At 38.4% G+C, this 19,627-nt stretch overlaps 1 protein-coding gene across 3 annotated transcripts in view; it reads left to right on the top strand.

Annotated features, from left to right (window-relative positions):
* The first annotated feature begins 18,197 nt into the window (after nucleotides 1–18,197).
* Cadm2 (cell adhesion molecule 2) overlaps nucleotides 18,198–19,627 on the top strand; it is a 923,258-nt gene continuing 921,828 nt past the window's right edge. For all 3 annotated transcript variants that reach the window (XM_041678464.1, XM_041678466.1, XM_041678465.1), the window contains exon 1: nucleotides 18,198–18,937. In XM_041678464.1, the coding sequence (XP_041534398.1) occupies nucleotides 18,877–18,937 (61 nt within the window). In that variant the 5' untranslated portion in view covers nucleotides 18,198–18,876. The remainder of the gene's footprint in view (nucleotides 18,938–19,627) is intronic.

The following is a 19,627-nucleotide window of genomic DNA, read 5'->3' on the forward strand; positions in this document are numbered from 1 at the left end:
AAAAACAAGGAAAGAATTCCTAGTACCTAGGATATTATATAATTTTGGAATAGAAGAAAGGATACTCCTCATAATACAAAATGTCCAAAGGTCAGTGTTTAGTAGAGAAACTCATGTGGCTATCTATCATTTTAGATAAATAAGTTTTAGCTTAGATTTTGGAGTCAGGGCAGAAAATGAATCTTTCACTCCAGGGAAATTCCGAATTGACTATACTCTCTTATTTGCTTGTTTTCACAGTGATTCTTTACTCTGGCACTTTCAGCAACAAATTTAAGTTGAGGGAACAAAGGAATAAACTGTTCCAGATCTGTTAGACATCTTCTAACTAGCATATGGATTTGAGTCATGTGTCATGAAATGTTGTACTACTAAACCCTTATAAACGTGGTAGGAGGAAGGATATTGTGGGTGGCTGTAAGCTTAACTCTGAAGAATCATACCCATCCCCACAAAGGAAAGCTCTAGTAGTTACTGAATTGTATTGGAGATTGGTAGTTCATTTCATGACTGTTCAGATCCGAGTAATCACACAGAAACTATATTAATTACAACACTGTTCAGCCTCTTAGATCAGGCTTCTTATTAATTAACTCTTACATCTTCAATTAACTCATTTCTCTTAATCTGTTTATTGCCAAGAGGCCGTTGTCTATCTGAAAGTTTCCTGTGATGCTGTCTTTCCCTATGGCAGCTACATGGTGTCTCTTTAACATTACCCCAAGTCTCTCTCTATATATATCTCTGTTTGGATTTGTCACCTAGCTTTGTTCTGCTAAGCTGTTGGATGAAAAAACTTTATTCATAAACCAAAGGTAATAAAACTATCCATAGCATAAAGATGGCAACCCCATATCACTGAATGAATGAATTTTGCCATTGTGAACAATCAGAGACTGATCAGAATATGCAGTTGAATAAGAAAAAATACATATTGAAAATATTTTACAAAAGTTGTAGAATTAGATTAGTGTTGAACTTCAATATCTCTGTCTTAAGGTATTTCAGGATTTTATTTGTGAAAAGTAGTTAATCTGTGAATTTAATTCTCTTTTAAAAACTTATGACTAATGGGATACTTGATTTGTGGTGCCTTTTTGTTGGTATTTTATTGCAGTGTTCCTATTTATTTTGTTCATGGACTGTGTTGATTTGTTTCATGAGAGATCTGAAATGGTGTATGCTGGAGTCAGTGACTACACCGCAAATAGTGGAAAATTCAATGAGAAGCAAGTACTCACACTTAGTACAGCCTGAGATGGGAGAACTGCATCTCGATCTGCTTGCATCCTGCATTGGTGCCAGGACAAAGAGGGCATTTTAATGGTTGGGATTGACAACTCTGCATGATGAAGATGGAAACAGAGATTCACAAGCTGTTTTTCTTTGTACAAAAGGATTAGCTTGAAATCCATTTGTGTGGATTGTGACACGAACTGTTAAAAAAAATAGCCACAATGAAACAAAAATTAAAAACTTCCTGTGGAATTTGGGTGATTATGGAGAGAATCTATTTCCTATGAGTAAAAATGTATACCTGGGAAGGACACTACTTTACTAGGAATCTATAGATTTTAAGTGAAGGAAGCACACAGGAATGTTTTGTTGATCTTAAAGATGATATTCTTTATGCATGTGTGCTGTGTTGTGCATTTGTATGTCTTGTATTTGGTGTATGCTTTTCTGTGCTTGTGTATGACTGTATATACCCCATGAGCATGCAGAGGCCGGAGGAGGACATCTTGTATTCTGCTACGTCATTCTGAGTTGCTTCCCTGAGATTTTATCTCTCACTTAACCTGGGGTTAGGCTACCAAGCCACAAGAGTCAGTGATTCTTATGTATATGTCCACATAGCACTGAGATTACAAGGCCACTCATTAATGGCTAGGGTTTTAAATGGGAATCAGAGATGCAAATTCAATTCCTCATACTTGTAGAGCAAGCCCTCTTATTCACTGAACCATCTCCTCAGGCTCAGATGATAGTTTTGACATTATTTTCTTCTCTGTTTTCACATTATAAGTGAGATGCTAACAAGAAGACATCTTGTCTGGTTGAAAGCTATGTGTTCAAAACCACATGCCTAATGTAAGCTGACAGTCGTTCTCCTTAACATTTTTCCTTTTCTTCTTCAGAAGGGTTAACTGTTGAACTAGGTGTGTATGTGTGTGTGTGTGTGTGTGTGTGTGTGTGTGTGTATGTATGTGTGTGTGTAATGCTGTAGGCATATCTATGCAAAACTAGGACTCTTAGCAATTCCATTTAATAACAAATGATTGGTTTGAAAATCTAATATTTTGGCCAGAAATGTCTTATGATTTTTAATTTATCCATTTTTTTCATAACACAATTAGTGGTTAAAATTATTACTTATTACAGTAATAACTATATATTTAGCTTTTACAATGCAAAACATTGTTAAATTTAGATTGCTGAAAATCAACTAAATTTCACAGTTTCACCAATATGTAAAGCCAGCAGAAAAGGCTACTTTAGCTACAGGCTGTTTCTTCCAAAACACATGGTAGCTGAGAGCAAAATTCACTCTCATTTAAACCAATCTATCTCAGGATATAGAGAATGATGTGATCAGTCTCCAGCCAAAATGAGCAGACATGGAAAAATATTTAGTCCAATTTAAATATATAAACCAATAGGTATGGTTTTAGACATAATTACACTACATTTATTCATGTTCAAAAGAATATAACTGAGCATGTTCATAGAATAATTCCTTAGAAATGTAAAATCAGAGTGTTAGAATTGAATGTGTTGAACAGAAGAATTTTTTATAATTATTGAGAAATTATGTTCTAGAAGGTACCCAGAAACAAAGAACATTTTTACAGTCTTTTCAAGTAATGCAAAGAAGAAGATGAGTTAGGAATAAAATCCCTCTAGGGTATTTGGAATGCAGACCAATAATGAAAGTATGGAACCTAGGTTATGAGTTGGAAAAATAATGTGAACTATAGAAATAATAGGAGGACAAGTGGGAAAATAAAAAAATATAGAATCCTTGTGTGCCTAAGGAAAGGCACTGACATTTTCAAATGATATTTGATAATGCCATTTCTGTAAATATGTTTTAAGTACAGAAACCTTTTGCATGAAAGACCTGTGGAAATTTTTTCTTAGGAAATCTTGAGAGACAGCTGAGAAATCTTCAAAAATAGTGCTGGTGTTCACTTTATGGGATGGACATGCAGACGTTTTAATACATGCTGCGGCAAAATGTTGTCCTGTGTTCCAGGAACGTGTCATATCATCATATTCTTCAACAATTATCACTAACTTCCATGTCAGTAGGACTTTTAAACTGTGGAGTTTGAGTGCAGGAACAAAGTTTATTTTGTAGTAATAGCAACTTTGTGTCTCTCCTGGCTTGTGCATAGTAAAAACAAAAAAGAAATAAAAATACTCAGAGTTACAGCAAAAGTCCCTGTATTTATTGATTTTACTAGTTGTGTAAATTATTTAAGTGTTCTTAGCTGAGATATTTTGTTTATAAAATAATAATATTGGATGTTCTAGGGGTGGATCTTATAGGGGTGAGGATTACGTGAGTAATATTAAAATACATTATGTAATAAAGTCTTATAATAACTTATTTTTCTTCACCTCCATCATAAGTATTTATGAAAAATTAGTACCTAATTTACTGCTAACTTGTAGAAGTATTCATGGTATTATTCTTATGCTGCTACTTGTTGAGAAATTTCATCATGGAAATTAGGTTGTGAGCCATTTTAGATTAAAAGATTTTAGAAATATTCTAAATTGTTTACTGAACTTATGAATCATCTTTCCAATTCCAGGTGGAATTACTGTGGTAAGGCTTCTTTGTAACTTTTTACTTGAAGTATTGTTTTATTCCATGAAGATGAATGGGACTGTATGTACGTGATTATGTATATATGTATTTATGTATGCAAGTATGTATTATCCATTCCATTCGGTGTCTTGGGAAAAGGAACAAAAACAAAATCCTAATGCAAGAATGACTTTAGAATTTCCTGCATCACAAACTCTTTTTTGCACACATGATCTCAGATGATCAAAATCTAAAACTTTGCCTCAGCAAGAAACTAACTGGTCATCTATACATAAAATATATTCAATTCAACACCAAATTCTTACATTGCTGTCACGTTGTATAAGTTCTTCCTTGAGTTCCTATAAACATGATGGTCATTAGACAGTCAACTATGAAACTTAGTAAGAATAAAATATCCTTCTTGTCTGCCTGAGTTGAGGAATGTGTCTGTAAGCCATGTCAAACTCATTGAGTGTTTTCTAAATAAGCCACTATCCAAATTCTAAACAAAATATTCAACTCTTTTCTGAAGTAATAAGTAGTGGTTTTCATGATTTCAGTTCCGATGCCTGTGTTTGTGGACATGCACAATAGATATTTGGATAAAGATATCAGGAGCAAATCTTCTATAATGTTGACTTTTCCCCATTCTTAGAAGTATTTAAAATTTCTCTGACAAATTAGAGACACTGTAATAAAAAAAGATAATAAAGTTAAGGTGGAGAATTGTCAGGTGACACACAAGGGGGAAAGTATGCTTATGTGTATATGCTGTAATCCAAGATATGATTCTGGGAGCCCTAGAAACCATGTTTCTTCTATAGGATAAAAGTGTTGGAAATCACTGTTTAATTGTTGCTAATTTTCAATAGCTGAAAGAATTATTATACAAAGTAGAGGAAAATCCTTTTTAGGAATGTGCCGATAGTAAGAACTTTGTTAACTAGAGTGTGATTATTTGTTCTCCATCTATTTAATGAGACTTCATTGTGTGGTGTGAAGTGTTAAAGATTATTATCTACCACTTTGTCCTAAGGAGTATGAGTAATGAGTTAACTTTTTCATCAAGATAAATTTCCTTTTTTATCACAGTCTATTATTTTATTGTATTTGGTAGCAAACATCTGATTCATTTTGTCCATTCAGACTCTTCTATAAGAAATTCTTCATACCTCATCTAGTAGGAATATTTAATTAATATCTACACCTTCAGTGTTACTCAAGGACATGAAGACACAGTTCTTTCATTAGAACCCTTTAATGTAAATAGAGGGGAAGAAAGCTTTAGGAACCCCCTCTCTTTCTCACAAAGAAATCTATTATGGGGAGACATGAACTAAGCTTTACCTAATCTAAAGTGGGTTCCTTCCCTCCTGGCTTGCATTTCTTGGCTTTGAAAGTAAATGAGTCAAAAGCATTCTAATATTTTTATTTAAGCTAATTTGATTTTTATTTATGTCAACTGCAACCAAAAGGTTGATACCTGATCAGCTTTGGTTATATGATTAGGACATAGTCAGGCCTACTTCTTAATTAAAAGCTATACCCTCCTTTGTGATCAAGAAACAAAGAAACAATGGTGAAGACTTGGTATAAAGTCCAAGTTTCTATGCATGTCATGATCAAAAGTTAATTCAAAATCAATGTGTAATGAATCTGAGGCACTTCTGTCAGGGCTCAACTTTGTTGCAGCATTTTACTTCCCTGAAGTCATTGTTGGGAACACACATCATGCACATTTAGCACTGCTCCAGCCTGCGTGCCATGCCATGTCAACCCACAGGGCCTAGAACACCATGGCTCAGATTCAACATGGCAAAACAAAGCAATTCACTGCACTTACAAAGTTTCCTACTTGTCTGAAAACATGATTCATTTTGTAAAACATTAGGTATCATTTTTCTCTTTATTTCTCAGTCTAAAAGTATGAAATTAACACCTATTTTTATTGTGTTATATTAGTAATTAAAACTACTGCTTCAGTTGCTGAATTTTTAAATGAATCTTGGCTTGGGATAGGACAGAATTTGTAACATTTTCTGAAATGGTCCTCACCATACTTCTGACACTTTATTATATGTATTTATGTAAAGCAGTATTCTCATTAGTGATGATCATAAAACCAAAAAAATCATCCAACTTGAAGATATTTTGAATATATTTTATGTCTTGCAGTATCAAATGTTCAACCAAGATTTAATTCTTTATGCAAAAAAAACAAACAACTACACCCATATCAGACGTTTGCAGGTTTATTTTAATCCTTAATAAATGGCAAAATTGTATGTATATCCAATTATGTTTTAAAATATATCTACTTATGCCTTACTAAGTGTAAATGATTGATTTGAATACAAATGTATATGTTATCTATCTAGAGTTAGAGAAAAATTCTTGTGGGAAAAAAATGGTCACAATGCAAAAAGTTTATAAAGCTATAGACAGAAGAAGAGCAGAATAATTTAAAGACCCAGATTCAGTTGATAATTACAACATAACTTTGTTTTCAGGATACAATAGAGTTTTTTTATATATGAACGAACATCGGTTATAATAGAATCCCAACATGAAGAGGGGATGTGGTCATAAAGTCTCATCCCTAGCTAAGAGTTATTATCAATTGACAGCTGCTCGAAAGAGTATCTTTTCTATTTAAAGGTGTGACTCCTGGGAGTTGACCAGGATTTGGGGGATAGTCATATACTCAAAAGCATATGGAGTGGACAAATTGAACTTGGCTTTGCTCTTAATTAAAAAATTGAAATTAAAATATAATTACATCATTTTCTTCTTTCCTTTATTACCTCCAATTTTCCTATCCATCCCTCTTCCTCTTTTTCAAATTTATGGATCATTATTTTTAATTGCACACATTATATGTGTTCTTAAATATATAAATAGAACCTATTCAGTCACAGTGTTGCTTGTATGCATATGATTTCAGGGCTGACCACTTGTTCTTGAATAATCAATCTGGGGGCTCTTCCCTGGGGAAGACTATTTTCCCCACTCTCAGCATTCTCTAATTGCCTTTAGTTCTTTGTTTAGGGTTGAGGCCCCATGAGACTTAAGCCTTGCTCAACAAGAGGGAAATAATGCTTGGTACTGGAATCCTAGCCAACCACCTGAGTTATCTTAATTACAATTCCTACTGCTGTGATAAAACACCATGACCAAATGTTTTTGTGGAGAAAAAGGTTTAATGCAGCTTATAGCTACTGAGGGAAACAAGTAAAACAGGTCAAAAACTGGAGGCAGAAGTTGAAGCAGAAGCCATGGAGGAATGCTGTTTACTGGCTTTTTCTTCATGGATTGTTCATCCCAAATTCTCATTCGATCCAAGACCACCTACTTGCCCAGGGACAGTGCCACTTGTCATGGGATGAGCCCTCTCACATTAGCCCTCAATCAAACAAAATGCTCTAAAGATTTGCCAACAGGCGTACCCTGTGGAGGCATTTTCGCAATTATGTTTTATTAATTAAGGATTTTTCTTTGCAAATGATCCTAGCTTAGGTCATGTTGATATAAAACTAGCCAGGATACAAGACTGGTGAAATCAGCGATTTTAGAGAAGACTCTACAATCCCCACTTTCCTAAATCTGGATAATTCTGAATTACGTTTCAAATACTTATCCTTTACCCACACATAAGTACATACCTCATGCCTCACCATGAGTGGTGAGAGATTTTGTAGTTGTTCCTTTGTTTTGTTTTTGACACAAAATTGGTTGGGTAGGGGAAGGGATGAATCCAAAGGAGTTGTGGGAGAGGAGCAAATACATCAAATAAATTGTCATAAATTATCATGGTGAAAAAATCCTGGGAATCAACAATGGTTGGAAATAGGGAGGTTCCAATGTAAGTTCAAGAGGGAGGGTCTGGAGGTTTTTTTTTTTTTGTTGTTGTTGTTGTTTTGTTTTTTTTGTTTATTTTTTTAAAGATTTATTTATTTATTATGTATACAGTATTCTCAGTATTCTGTCTACAGGCCAGAAGAGGGCGCCAGATCTCATTACAGATAGTTGTGAGCCACCATGTGGTTGCTGGGAATTGAACTGAGGACCTTTGAAAGAGCAGGCAGTGCTCTTTAACAGCTGAGCCATCTCTCCAGCCCCCTTGTTTATTTTTTTTTTAGTTGTTGAAAAAAATTTCTGCCTCCTCCCCGTTTCCAATTGCCCTCCCTCTCATCGAACACATCGCCCCTCCCCCCACTCCCCTCCCCCTCCCCCCACTCCATTCCCCCTCTCTCTCGAGACTGAAGATCAATCCATCTTCCCTGCCCTGCATGAAGTCCAAGGTCCTCCCACTTCTATCCAGGTCCAGGAAGGTGAGCATCCAAACAGGCTAGGCTCCCACAAAGCCAGTTCATGCATTAGGATTGAAACCTAGTGCCAATGTCCTTGGCTTCTCATCAGCCTTCATTGTCTGCCATGTTCAGAGAGTCCGGTTTCATCCCATGCTTATTCAGTCCCTGTCCAGCTGGCCTTGATGAACTCCCGATAGATCAGTTCCACTGTCACAGTGGGTGGGCGCACCCCTCGTGGTCCTGATTTCCTTGCTCATGTTCTCCCTCCTTCTGACCCTCATTTGAATCTTAGGAGCTCAGTCCGGTACTCTAATTTGGTCTCTGTCTCTATCTCGATCCATTGCCAGATGAAGGTTCTATGGTGATATGCAAGATCAGTATGGCTATAGGATAGGGTCATTTCAGGTTCACTCTCTTCAGTTTTCCAAGGTACTAGCTGGGGACATCTCCCTGGACACCTGCGAGCCCCTCTAGAGTCAAGTCTCTTGCCAACCCTAAGATGGCTTCCTTAATTATGATATTTATTTCTCTGCTCCCGTATCCACCCTTCCTTTATCCCAACCAAACCATTCCCCCAAGCTCCCCCCATCCTCCCCTTCTCACGTTTCTCACCCCATTTCCCCTTAGCCCCATGCCACCCCACCCCCCAGTTCCCAGTTTTTGCCCGTCAATCTTGTCTACTTCCCATATCTATGCGGATGACTATATGTTTTTCTTTCGGTTCACCTTCTTATTTAGCTTCTCTAGGATCACAAATTATATGCTCAATGTTCTTTATTTATGGCTAGAAACCAATTATGAGTGAGTACATCCCATGTTCATCATTCTGGGTCTGGGATACCTCACTCAGGACAGTGTTTTCTATTTCCATCCATTTGCATGCAAAATTCACTATTTCATTGTTTTTTACTGCTGAGTAGTAATCAGCATTATTTGTAATAGCCAGAACCTGGAAACAACCTAGATGCCCTTCAATGGAAGAATGGATGAAGAAAGTATGGAATATATACTTATTAGAGGGTCTGGAATTTTAAGCACCAGGAACAAGCTCTGAGAGCCAGAGTCTGACGCCAGAGTTCGGGAATCAGCAGAGCCTTTGCCCTTCCAACCAGTTCTTGTTCTGTTCAAGCCTGATGCAAAAAGGGTAATAATATCCACCACCACTCATGATACAGAGTTGTGTTCACTGAGTCTACGAATTCAAAGTATGATTTCATTCAGAAATTCTCTTTCTAAAATAATAGAAGAATGATTCATCAGATATATGAGAATCACTTAGCCAGAAAAATTGACAAATACAATGAAACATCAGAAACTAGAACTACATCATTGCTTTTCAGGGGTCACTAGACTATTATTGAAACTCTTTCAACAGTTCAGTATCTATATGAAAACCAGTTTCTTATGCTATATCCACTTTGGAGATAAACGTTGATAACACACAGTCAAAGGGGATATAGTGTAGACTAGCAGTGGAACCCGTTGTGCTCGTGCGTGAACTGGCTCTTTGGAGCCTATTCCATGTGGAGGGATACCTTGCTCAACCTAAATACAGGGGGCTAGGGACTTGGTTCCAACTCAAGAGATGAGATAGACTTTGTTGACTCCCCATGGGAGGCCTCACCCTTTGAAAAGTGGATGGAGGGGGTGTGGGGAATAGATGGGGGACTGAGATGATGGGAGAAAGAGGGAACTGGAAAATGGTATGTAAAATAAGATTGTTTGAAAAATAAAATTAAAATGAGAAAGAAAAAAAGAATAGAAATTATTACAATAAAAAACCTATGTGCCATTTTCCATATATACCAACGAAAACGTTTAATTTTTAAAAGCATACATTTAAAGCAATAAATAAAAAGTAATACATAATAATGATTCCAATAAGGTAAGGCAACTTATATTTTGTTAAAAATGCAAATAGCTAATATTCAGGAGGATGCCTATATGTTTTTCTTTGGGTTCACCTTCTTATTTAGCTTCTCCAGGATCACGAATTATAGGCTCAATGTCCCGTGGAAAGGTGACAGAGACAGAGATCCCCATTGGAGCACCGGACTGAAATCTCAAGGTCCAAATCAGGAGCAGATGGAGAGAGAGCAGGAGCAAGGAACTCAGGACCGCGAGGGGTGCACCCACACACTGAGACAATGGGGATGTTTTATCGGGAACCCACTAAGGCCAGCTGGCCTGGGTCTGAAAAAGCCTGGGATAAAACCGGACTCGCTGAACATAGCAGACAATGAGGACTACTGAGAACTCAAGAACAATGGCACTGGGTTTTGATCCTACTGCATGTAATGACTTTGTGGGAGCCTAGGCATTTTGGATGCTCACCTTACTAGACCTGGATGGAGGTGGGTGGTCCTTGGACTTCCCACAGGGCAGGGAACCCTGATTGCTCTTTGGGCTGACAAGGGAGGGTCACTTGGTCGGGGGAGGGGGAGGGAAATGGGAGGCGGTGGCGGGGAGGAGGCAGAAATCTTGAATAAATAAATACAAAAAATTAATAAAAACGAAAAGAAAAGCAAAAAAATGCAAATAGTTTATTTCTGGTATTTCTATTTAACAGCTCTAAACTATAGGTGACTTTGGCTCACTGAAGCTACAGAATATAGAAGAGAAAAGAAGAGCGGATCAATATCTAAATTCTCTCAAGAATGAAACTAGTGAAATACCTAGAGAACTTTTATTAATAATGCAAATATTCTGCATTTATTTGTATGTGATCATATCAGTCATCGCTAGACAAGAGTAGTAATTGGGATATGAAACTTATTAGTAAGAGGAAAATTTATAGTTTTTAATTAATTTAATTTAAACTGATTGAATTTGAAATTTAAGTAGTCACTTACTGTTAGTGACCACATAGTTCATAAAAAACTTATTGTTAAGTCTTAGTTTTAAATACCATAATTTTAGTGTTACTAAGAAAAACATTTTTAGTTATACTCTGTACATTTCATAATTTTTAGATTTCTCTTTTGAAATGTTTAATTATTTTTCCCCTTTTCTTATTTGATGATCCCTAGTGTTTTGGATTGTCTGGAAAAATAGAAAGGTAATTACTTATTTTGGAGCTTCAAAGACTGAAATGAAATAATAAGGATTTTGGCAATTTTTCTGTCTATGTTATATGAGCTAATAATGTAACTCCTTTAATTTAATTAAACAGGGTGAAAAAATAGAGACCTTAGTTGGTGTCACTATTATTGCTCCAGTTGGCTTTTCCCACAGAATTAACCTTTAGTATTTTTTTAATAGATGTTCTATTAAACACTAATACAAACACCAAGATAATCCTAAAGCAAGAGAATTAAGAGATTTACCCTAAAGTAGTGACTGGTATTTAAAAGTATAAATATCTTAAAATTGACTGCACAATGCTCAGCCCTAACTGGGGCGTCTAGATTACAGTACACCGTCCAAAGGCTCAGAGTCTATCATGGAAGGGGAGATGCAAAGACTGGAGAAGCCAGAGCTATGAATGATTTCAAGGAAATAGTGTTTTCCAAACACCTCAGGGCAGTTACATGTACTTACTCACAGCTACTTTTACAACATATACAAGAAATACAAAATTCTTGCATAAGGATCGAATTGGACCCAGTGGCCCATACTTATCTCAGGAGATATTGACCATTAAGTAATTGTTCGAAGTTGGAGAGCCCATTGTTGCTGATAGGTTGGATAAGTCCAAGTGGATGGAATTTTCTCCAAGAGAATGTGTGAAACACAAATTTTAGACCCATTAGGTAGAATAAAAAAATACAAGAGGACAAAATTTGGGCAGGTAGGGGATGGGGGTGAGACCTGAGAGGAGTTGGGAATGAATATCATCAAAACATATTGTATGAATTTTCAGATATTTAAAAAACAAAGTAATTCTACAAATACAACATGTTAAAATACTTTTAGAAAATCGTGGTATTGTTCAGTTATTTAAATCTATTTACAGGGCAAACTATCAGAAACCGTTAGGGTATTGTCAGTGATTCCTAATACCAGGACTCATATGACCATCAGCTTTCACTGCATTTTATCATTTTATACCAAATTTGTATGTTGATTAAACCGTAGAGACTTCCCTTGAAAAAAAGATATCTGTATGTAAGTGTGGAATTAGTTTGAGTAGCTTCACTCAAGAATAAGTAGAATTATTTACTAAGAGAATTAGGTCTTCAGAAAGCACCACACAGGCAGGGAACCCGGACTGCTCTGTGGACTGGAGAAGGAGGGGGAGAGGAGTGGTGGGAGGGGGAGAAGGGTGAGAGGAGGGGGACAAGGGTGGGTGGAGGAGGAGGGAAATGGGAGGCTGGGAGGAGGTGGAAACTTGTTTTTTGTTTATGTGTTTTTTTTTTTAAAAGAAAGCACCACACACACACACACACACACACACACACACACACACACACACTGGGGAGGGGTGAGAAAAGGGAATCTTAAATCATGCAAGTAAACCAAGAAAGTATTGTGTAGATACACTTATTCTTTCATCATAACTGTTGAGTAATTAATGCTTTATTTGTATTTTACCTTCATATCAGCAACAAGTTCAAGTACCTTCATTTTATTTTTAAATATATATAATTTACATTTTAGATGAAGAGAAAACAGGATACAAAGGCCAACAAATGATTTAGAAAATATAATCTCTGGTTCACAAAGAGCATGAAGAAGCATACAAACAGGCACCTGAGAAGCAAAGCAGATACTCATCTCGTAAGGCCTCCCAAGAACATCACAGACAAATAGACTTGGTGGCAAATGAAAATGCATTCATAGTGGTGCTGTATTCATTATCAAGATTTATTATATTTTAGTTATGTGTATGTGAGTGATTAGGTATGAGATTATGTGCTTGTGAGTGATTGGTTCCCAGAGATTAGAGATATTGTATCTATCTGTAGCTGGAGTTAAGGTGTAAACCACAAAATGTAGGTGCTGGAAATTGAACTCAAGTCTTTTGCAGGGCAGTGTACAATCCTAATCTCTGAGCCATCTCTCCAGTTACTTTTATAATGGTCAAAGAGGAGCAGTTTCAGTGAAGAAAACTATACTCTCAAACTATATACCAGTTATGAAACTGCTTTAGGTGGATGTGGAGAAATTGTTTTCATTTTATAAGCTTTATTAAATAAAAATAATATAGGTATTTTCAATTTCAAAAGAGTTGAGAGAGTCATCTTCACGATGTTTCCATTTCTCTGTGTTCATTTGTAAAATTTCTGTTTCCCATGGTGTATACTTTAAAGTTCCAGGTTTATATACTCCATGTAAGTAGGTTTACTCTTTTCTTAATTGTGGGAAAATTATTGTATGTCTTCATGAGCTTACAAAGGTATAGGTAGATTCATACCTAAAATCAGTTAGATTCAAAAATTATATAGAGAGACAGATTTTTATACTGAAAGGGAAGACAAAGATATGTTTCACTCCATTTGATTCCATAATTTAAAAGTAAAGGCTGGAAAAATGTTGATCATGTTGATACTTAATGTATCCATATAAAAAGTATAAATGGCCCAGCTTGAGATTGTAAATAGCTGAGCAACTGTGAATTTCTTCTCTTTTACAGTCTGTTTCAATATAATTTAAAACTTGAGTGATAGGCCACATAGGGTGGACTGAAGTATGTATGTATATGCATGTACGTATATGCATGTGTGTATATACATATATATTTGATTGGTTTTGGTTACAGTTCTTCATTCTTCTTCAAAATTACATTTACAGGCAATCAATACAGCTATCATCTCACACATGTCTTTTATGTACTCTGCATTAATACCATACACAATACTATGTATACTATGAACTATCTAGCATAGATTACAGGCATAAATTCTTTCTTGCTTTGCAACATTGGTGACTAACATCATATGTAACACACCAAAGAGCAAGGAGAATAACAGGCAATGCTTCCAGTATTCAATGATCTAATTTTCTTTCACAATGGTCCACATTTTCACCAGGCCATGAAATTTCTTTTTCTAGGTCAATTTACTATGAGTCAATTTGCTATGAGAGTCAATTTAGCATGGATTTTTTAGATTTTGTGTCCTGAAAAATCTATAATTGTGTATTTTATATGCATAAAAGTTTCACATACATTCAACATTTGAAAGGGGAAACATAAATTTTTGACCTATGTCAACTCTCAGGAAATCTGTGCAACAACACAACAAACAGTAAGGCTACATAATAGTCTTTATGATTTGTTTTTAATAATTTTTGCAATTAAATTTGTAATCAATTTCCTTTGTTCCCAGAAGAAATAAAAGTGTAAACATTACAATCACTATAATTCCTGATTCTTTCTGTGGAAAAAGTTATGAACTACAGGTAAGTGTGGCTTCTCCTGTGATGACTGTGTTAAGAGAATGATAATGTCTATGTTACATCTGAGAGGAGAGAGCACTTGCATGTCATTCTGAGACAATATAAATGAACAGGGTCATTTATCCATCACAGGGGGAAATTAAGAACTTTGTTATAGAAAGACCTTGAAGTAGCTGAATGATTAATTTTTTAATAATTGATTTCTACTTATTGTTTCTAAAATATCGCTTTAAAATTTGGACTAGTTTTGCCATAAAAAGAAATAAAGCTTCACTATAAAAAGAGAAACTTTTTCTAAGTAGTTTTCATTTTTAAGATTTTTTTTTGTATCTAGGAACACATGGATAGATGTCACTTTTATCAATTGTGAAATTATGTCATTATTTAATGACTCATAAGAGGTCAGCTAATTTGTAAGTTGTTGTCACACTGATGATACGTATAGATAATAATAGTCTTACAAGCAAAAAACATATATATTTGAAGATATTTAATTGCATTCTAGAGTTGTGGTGTGTTTCAAAAAACTAGTTATTCATGGTATTACAAATCTGTAACATTTGAGAAGGATTTCTCTAAGGTATTGAAATAATCTCTGAATATTGGATAAATTTTAATTTTTAAAACATTTTATGTATATGGTTATTTGCTCTGTATGCTTCTCTGTCCACTGTGTGTGTCTTTTAGCCACAGAGGCCAGAAATGTGTCACAGTTGTTAACTGTTATGCGTCATGTGGGTGCCGGAAATGGAACTCAGTTCCTCTGGAAGAGTAGTAAGTGCTCTCAACTGCTATGCTATCTCTGCAGTGCACGATTGATACTTTTAAAAGATAGTTAATTAACGGCTTCCATGAACACACTACATTGAAAATAGATCATATCTCTTTATGGACTTGAAAATAACATTATTTGACAAATTTCCATTGCTTATGATTTTGGATATTTCTTATCCTAAAACTTAGTGAGTAGTGAAGATGTTGGTGCTAATGTGTTCTTTGAATCAGAATCAAACTTTTAACATTTTCTTAAAACTAATTAAATTGGTCAAATTTATTCTATACTTTACAAAAAGCGATGTTTCCTGGTTATTTTAGGAAATGTATCTTTTATATTCCTTAAAATAATATTATACCCTAAGTACCCAGAGACCCAGTGTCTTCCATTTCACAGAATGATGGAATTCTCCATGAAGTATCTGGCAAAATAATGGCAATGTTCAATGCTTCCCAAACTGATACAGAAAATATTCTATGAAAATTTGTTTGTGTTCAGTAAGTGTTGTTTAACATCTGGTTTCTGCAGTTCTCAGTTTCCAGTATCACATATTAAACACCAGTCCTATAGGGACACCTACCATAAAACACCCATGTTGTACATATACCTACCATATTAACATCCATGCTATAGGTATACCCACCATATTAACACCCTGGTATAGGTATACCTACCATATAACACCCATGCTGTAGGTATACCTACCACATTAACACCCTGATATAGGTATACCTACCATATAACACCCATGCTGTAGGTATACCTACCATATTAAATACCAATACTATAGCTCTAACTATCATATTAACATCAGTGATATAGGTATACCTACCATATTAACACCAATTTTGTAGCTATAACTACCATATTAGTGCCCATGCTATAGGTATATCTACCACATTAACACCAATGCTATAGCTATAACTACCATATTAAACACCTGTGCTATACCTTCTTCAGGACAGAGCTCTTGCTATTTGCTTTCCAATAAGAGTCAAAACATGATCCATTTCTTATTATCAGTTACCAGTTCTAAATGTTCCTGCTTACTTCTGATGTTTCCATGAATATAACAATTTTAATGGTTCTTTTTTCCCCTCAGCTTATTGTAGCTTTAAAAATGATCGAAGTCCATGTCTTTGGATGCTTAAGGGAACAGAAGGTCACAGGGTAACATACCCAGAAGCAGAGTGCAAACTGGAGCTCAGTAACCTTGACCTCCATAGCAAACCGTCTTTTTTTGACATTCCCATTTATTATAGTCTTCCTGACACCAACCTGAAGCAAGGGTTGTGACGTACTGCTTTACCTTTTGAAGCACATAACGGTTTTAGTGATAGCACTATCCATGGGCTTTCTGACTTCCCTAAGAGCTAAAACTCATGATGCGCAACTCTCATCGACAACAATAAAATGATTCTCGCATCCCCTTTCTTTCAGAACCTACCTGCAGTTTATCAGGGACGCCTTAGTTCTGAGCATCTGCGGAAAATGTTGGGCTGACATATAAATGAGTAATTGGCTGAAAGGGAAGGGTCGGCTAAGGAAAGGATGAGGAAAGGAAACAGTCTTGAGAAAGAGTGAAGGACATCCATATCGATTTCGTCTCTCATCTTGGCCTCTGTCTTTTTGGTTGCAAGCTCCCATTGTGTGGGTTCTCAAACAAAGCAGACCTACATACATTGTGACTGATCCAACACTGCCGAACTCGTCCATCATCTGCTAATTTGGTCCAATTAAAAACGAATCGTAAGGTAAAAAACCTACGAATTAAGCTCACTTAACAAAAACTTGTGATTAATTTGTCTTGTTAACTTAAACCTGGTAGTGTAAAGCCCGAATTCAGAAACCACAAAGAAACAAAAGTGGTTCTTCCTCATCCCTTTATTTTCACATCCTTGAACGAAATACATTCCCTCTTCTTTCCCTTTTTGTGGATATTGGTGGCATTTCAAAAGAAGTTTGTTAAGATTTCCTGCTATTTTCAATTGGAAAAACTCGTCTTCAGAGTTAGACTTACAAAAAAACACACTGTGTGACCTCACTTACGTGTTTGCCTCTTCATCTTATCCTTTTAACAGTAAGATGAACATTACTATTTTCTCGGGTTTGCAACTGAGAAGACTTGTGAAATAAACATTTATGTAAACCACCAGAAAGTGTCATGCAAGAAGGGACAGCTAATGGGATTTGAACCCTTAGTACTTACACAGTCGCTCACGGAGCTGTGCGGAGAAGTAGGTATGGGATATGTAAAAAAAATAATAAATAAATAACAACAAAGTCATTTTCTTTCACTTCCAAGTCCTCCACAAGTCTCTTCCACGAGTTCTTGAAGGCAGGTAGGTGTTCAGCGCCCTATACTTAGCCTCTCCTACGCCCTCTGCAAGCTCTCCCTTTGAGACTGAGAGCCTTAGAGATTGCTACTGCAGCTGGTGAGTGGGCAGGTGCAGCCACCATCTGCTCAAGGAGTCCAAATGCGCAGAAGAACTTCGCACCCAGGACCAAGCTCAGACACTACGGATTCCAGAACCTGTGGCGTGGGGTGTGTGTGTGTGAGTGTGTGTGTGTGTGTGTGTGTGTGTGTGTGTGTGTGTGTGTGTGTGTGTGTGTGTGTGTGTTGGGGCGGGGGGGCGGGGGGTAAGACAGCTAACCCCGCCCCCTCGCGGTGGCGATTGGCTGAACCCTTCTCCAGAGTTCAGCACCTATTTCGGAATAGGGCTGTCTTTCCAGCAAGTTAGCACGTGGACACTTCTAAGAAGGTGAGACCAGCCCCGAGTGCGTGAAAGGGGGCTTCAGAGCTTCCTGCCCGAAGGGTCCTTGAGAAGCCTGTTTGTTTTTCCCGGCGCTTGTCTCCACCCACCCCTCGCTGTCATTGGCCAAATCTGGTGGGTGGGTGTGTTTCTATTGGCCAGGGGGCGGGGCCTATCCCTGGCCAGGATAGGGGCGGGGCCTCAGCCGAGCTGAGCTTGCCCTTGTGTCTGGTGCTCGCTAGAGCTGCTGCCGCCGCTGCCGCCGCCGCCGCCGCCGCCGCCGCCGCCGTCGCCGCCGCCGCCGCCACTGCTGCTGCTGCAGCCGGAGCATCCGGGAGCCGCCGCCGCTGCTGCCAACGCTACGAAGCGCTGATACCACTGCTACCGCTTCTTCTAACAGGACTCTGACACCGGAGCGCGAGCGGCGGTGCAACGAGCTTGCTGCCCCTGTCCCCCACCCCTCCCTCCCGTGACCTACCCACTCCTTGCAGCCCTCGCCTGCACCTTCCTCAACACCCAGGCGTCTCTGCATCACCTGCTTGGGCAGCCTCCGGGCGGGCTCTGGGACTTGCCGCGAGCTCCAAAAGCAAAGCAAGCTCAAACCGGTGCCCAGCAGATCGGGTGTCGGGGCTGCACCAGCAGCAACTGAAGGAGAAGAAACTATTTAGCCCACCGAAACCCTATTCTGCGGGTGCTCCGCACTGCCGCTTCTGCTGCCGGCAACTAGCTTCCACGCGGGTTCGAACACCGCAGCGGCGGGATCGTGGGTCCGGCGGGAGCCGGGAGGACGACCACAGCTGAGCCTTTGCACTGTGTGCTTCTCTCAAGCAGCATCTCCTTGCCCCCTCGATCCTTCCCCAGACCCTTAGAAAAGGGACCATGATTTGGAAACGCAGCGCGGTTCTCCGCTTCTACAGTGTCTGCGGACTCCTGTTACAAGGTAATCCCCGCCCCGCTGTAGGGAGCATCACTTCACGCCCATTCCCCATCCTCCCCATTCCACCCCGTATTTCCACTCTCCCCTGGCAATCCCCCAGTGCCCGGCGGTTTCCACTCCCTCCCCCTCCGCCCCGGTGCTGCAGGGGGCAGTGGCAGTTTGCACCAGCCGGTTGGTTCTCCAGCGCTGGCTCTGCCCAGCTCTGGCAGCAGGCAGCTCCTTACGCGGCACCTTTCGCCTTTTCATTCACCTGAGCTGCCTTCTTTCCACCCTACTCGATCCCCGCCAGCATCCGCCTCCCACTCCGGGTGGCTGGCAACTTGTGCCTGTCTCAACATTCCATTCTCCCACCCACCCTCACCAGCCACCTCCCACATCACGCTCTTAAGCTACCCTCTCCATCTCTTGTCATCTCTTTAACCTCCACCCCTTTTAGGGTCGACTTCCTCCTTTCCCCTTTTCCCACCAGCATCTCATCCATGTGTCTAAAAAGTGTGTGAGAGCCTGGGAGCGAGCTACCGCGACGGCAAGAACAGCAGCAGCCGCGGCACCGTGTGCATTGCAATAACATCCTTGGGGGTGGGGGGTAAGGGGGGGTTGTGAGACGTGTCATTCACCTAGGAAGAGAAGGGATACTCTGTCTGGGCTAGAGAGAGGAAAGCGAGCGAAGAAAGGAAAGAGAGAGAGAGAGAG

The sequence above is a fragment of the Microtus oregoni genome, unplaced genomic scaffold (genome assembly GCF_018167655.1).
Source record: "Microtus oregoni isolate MIOR12 unplaced genomic scaffold, Mior012 000030F_ref0000283, whole genome shotgun sequence".
Classification (NCBI taxonomy): Eukaryota; Metazoa; Chordata; class Mammalia; order Rodentia; family Cricetidae; genus Microtus; species Microtus oregoni.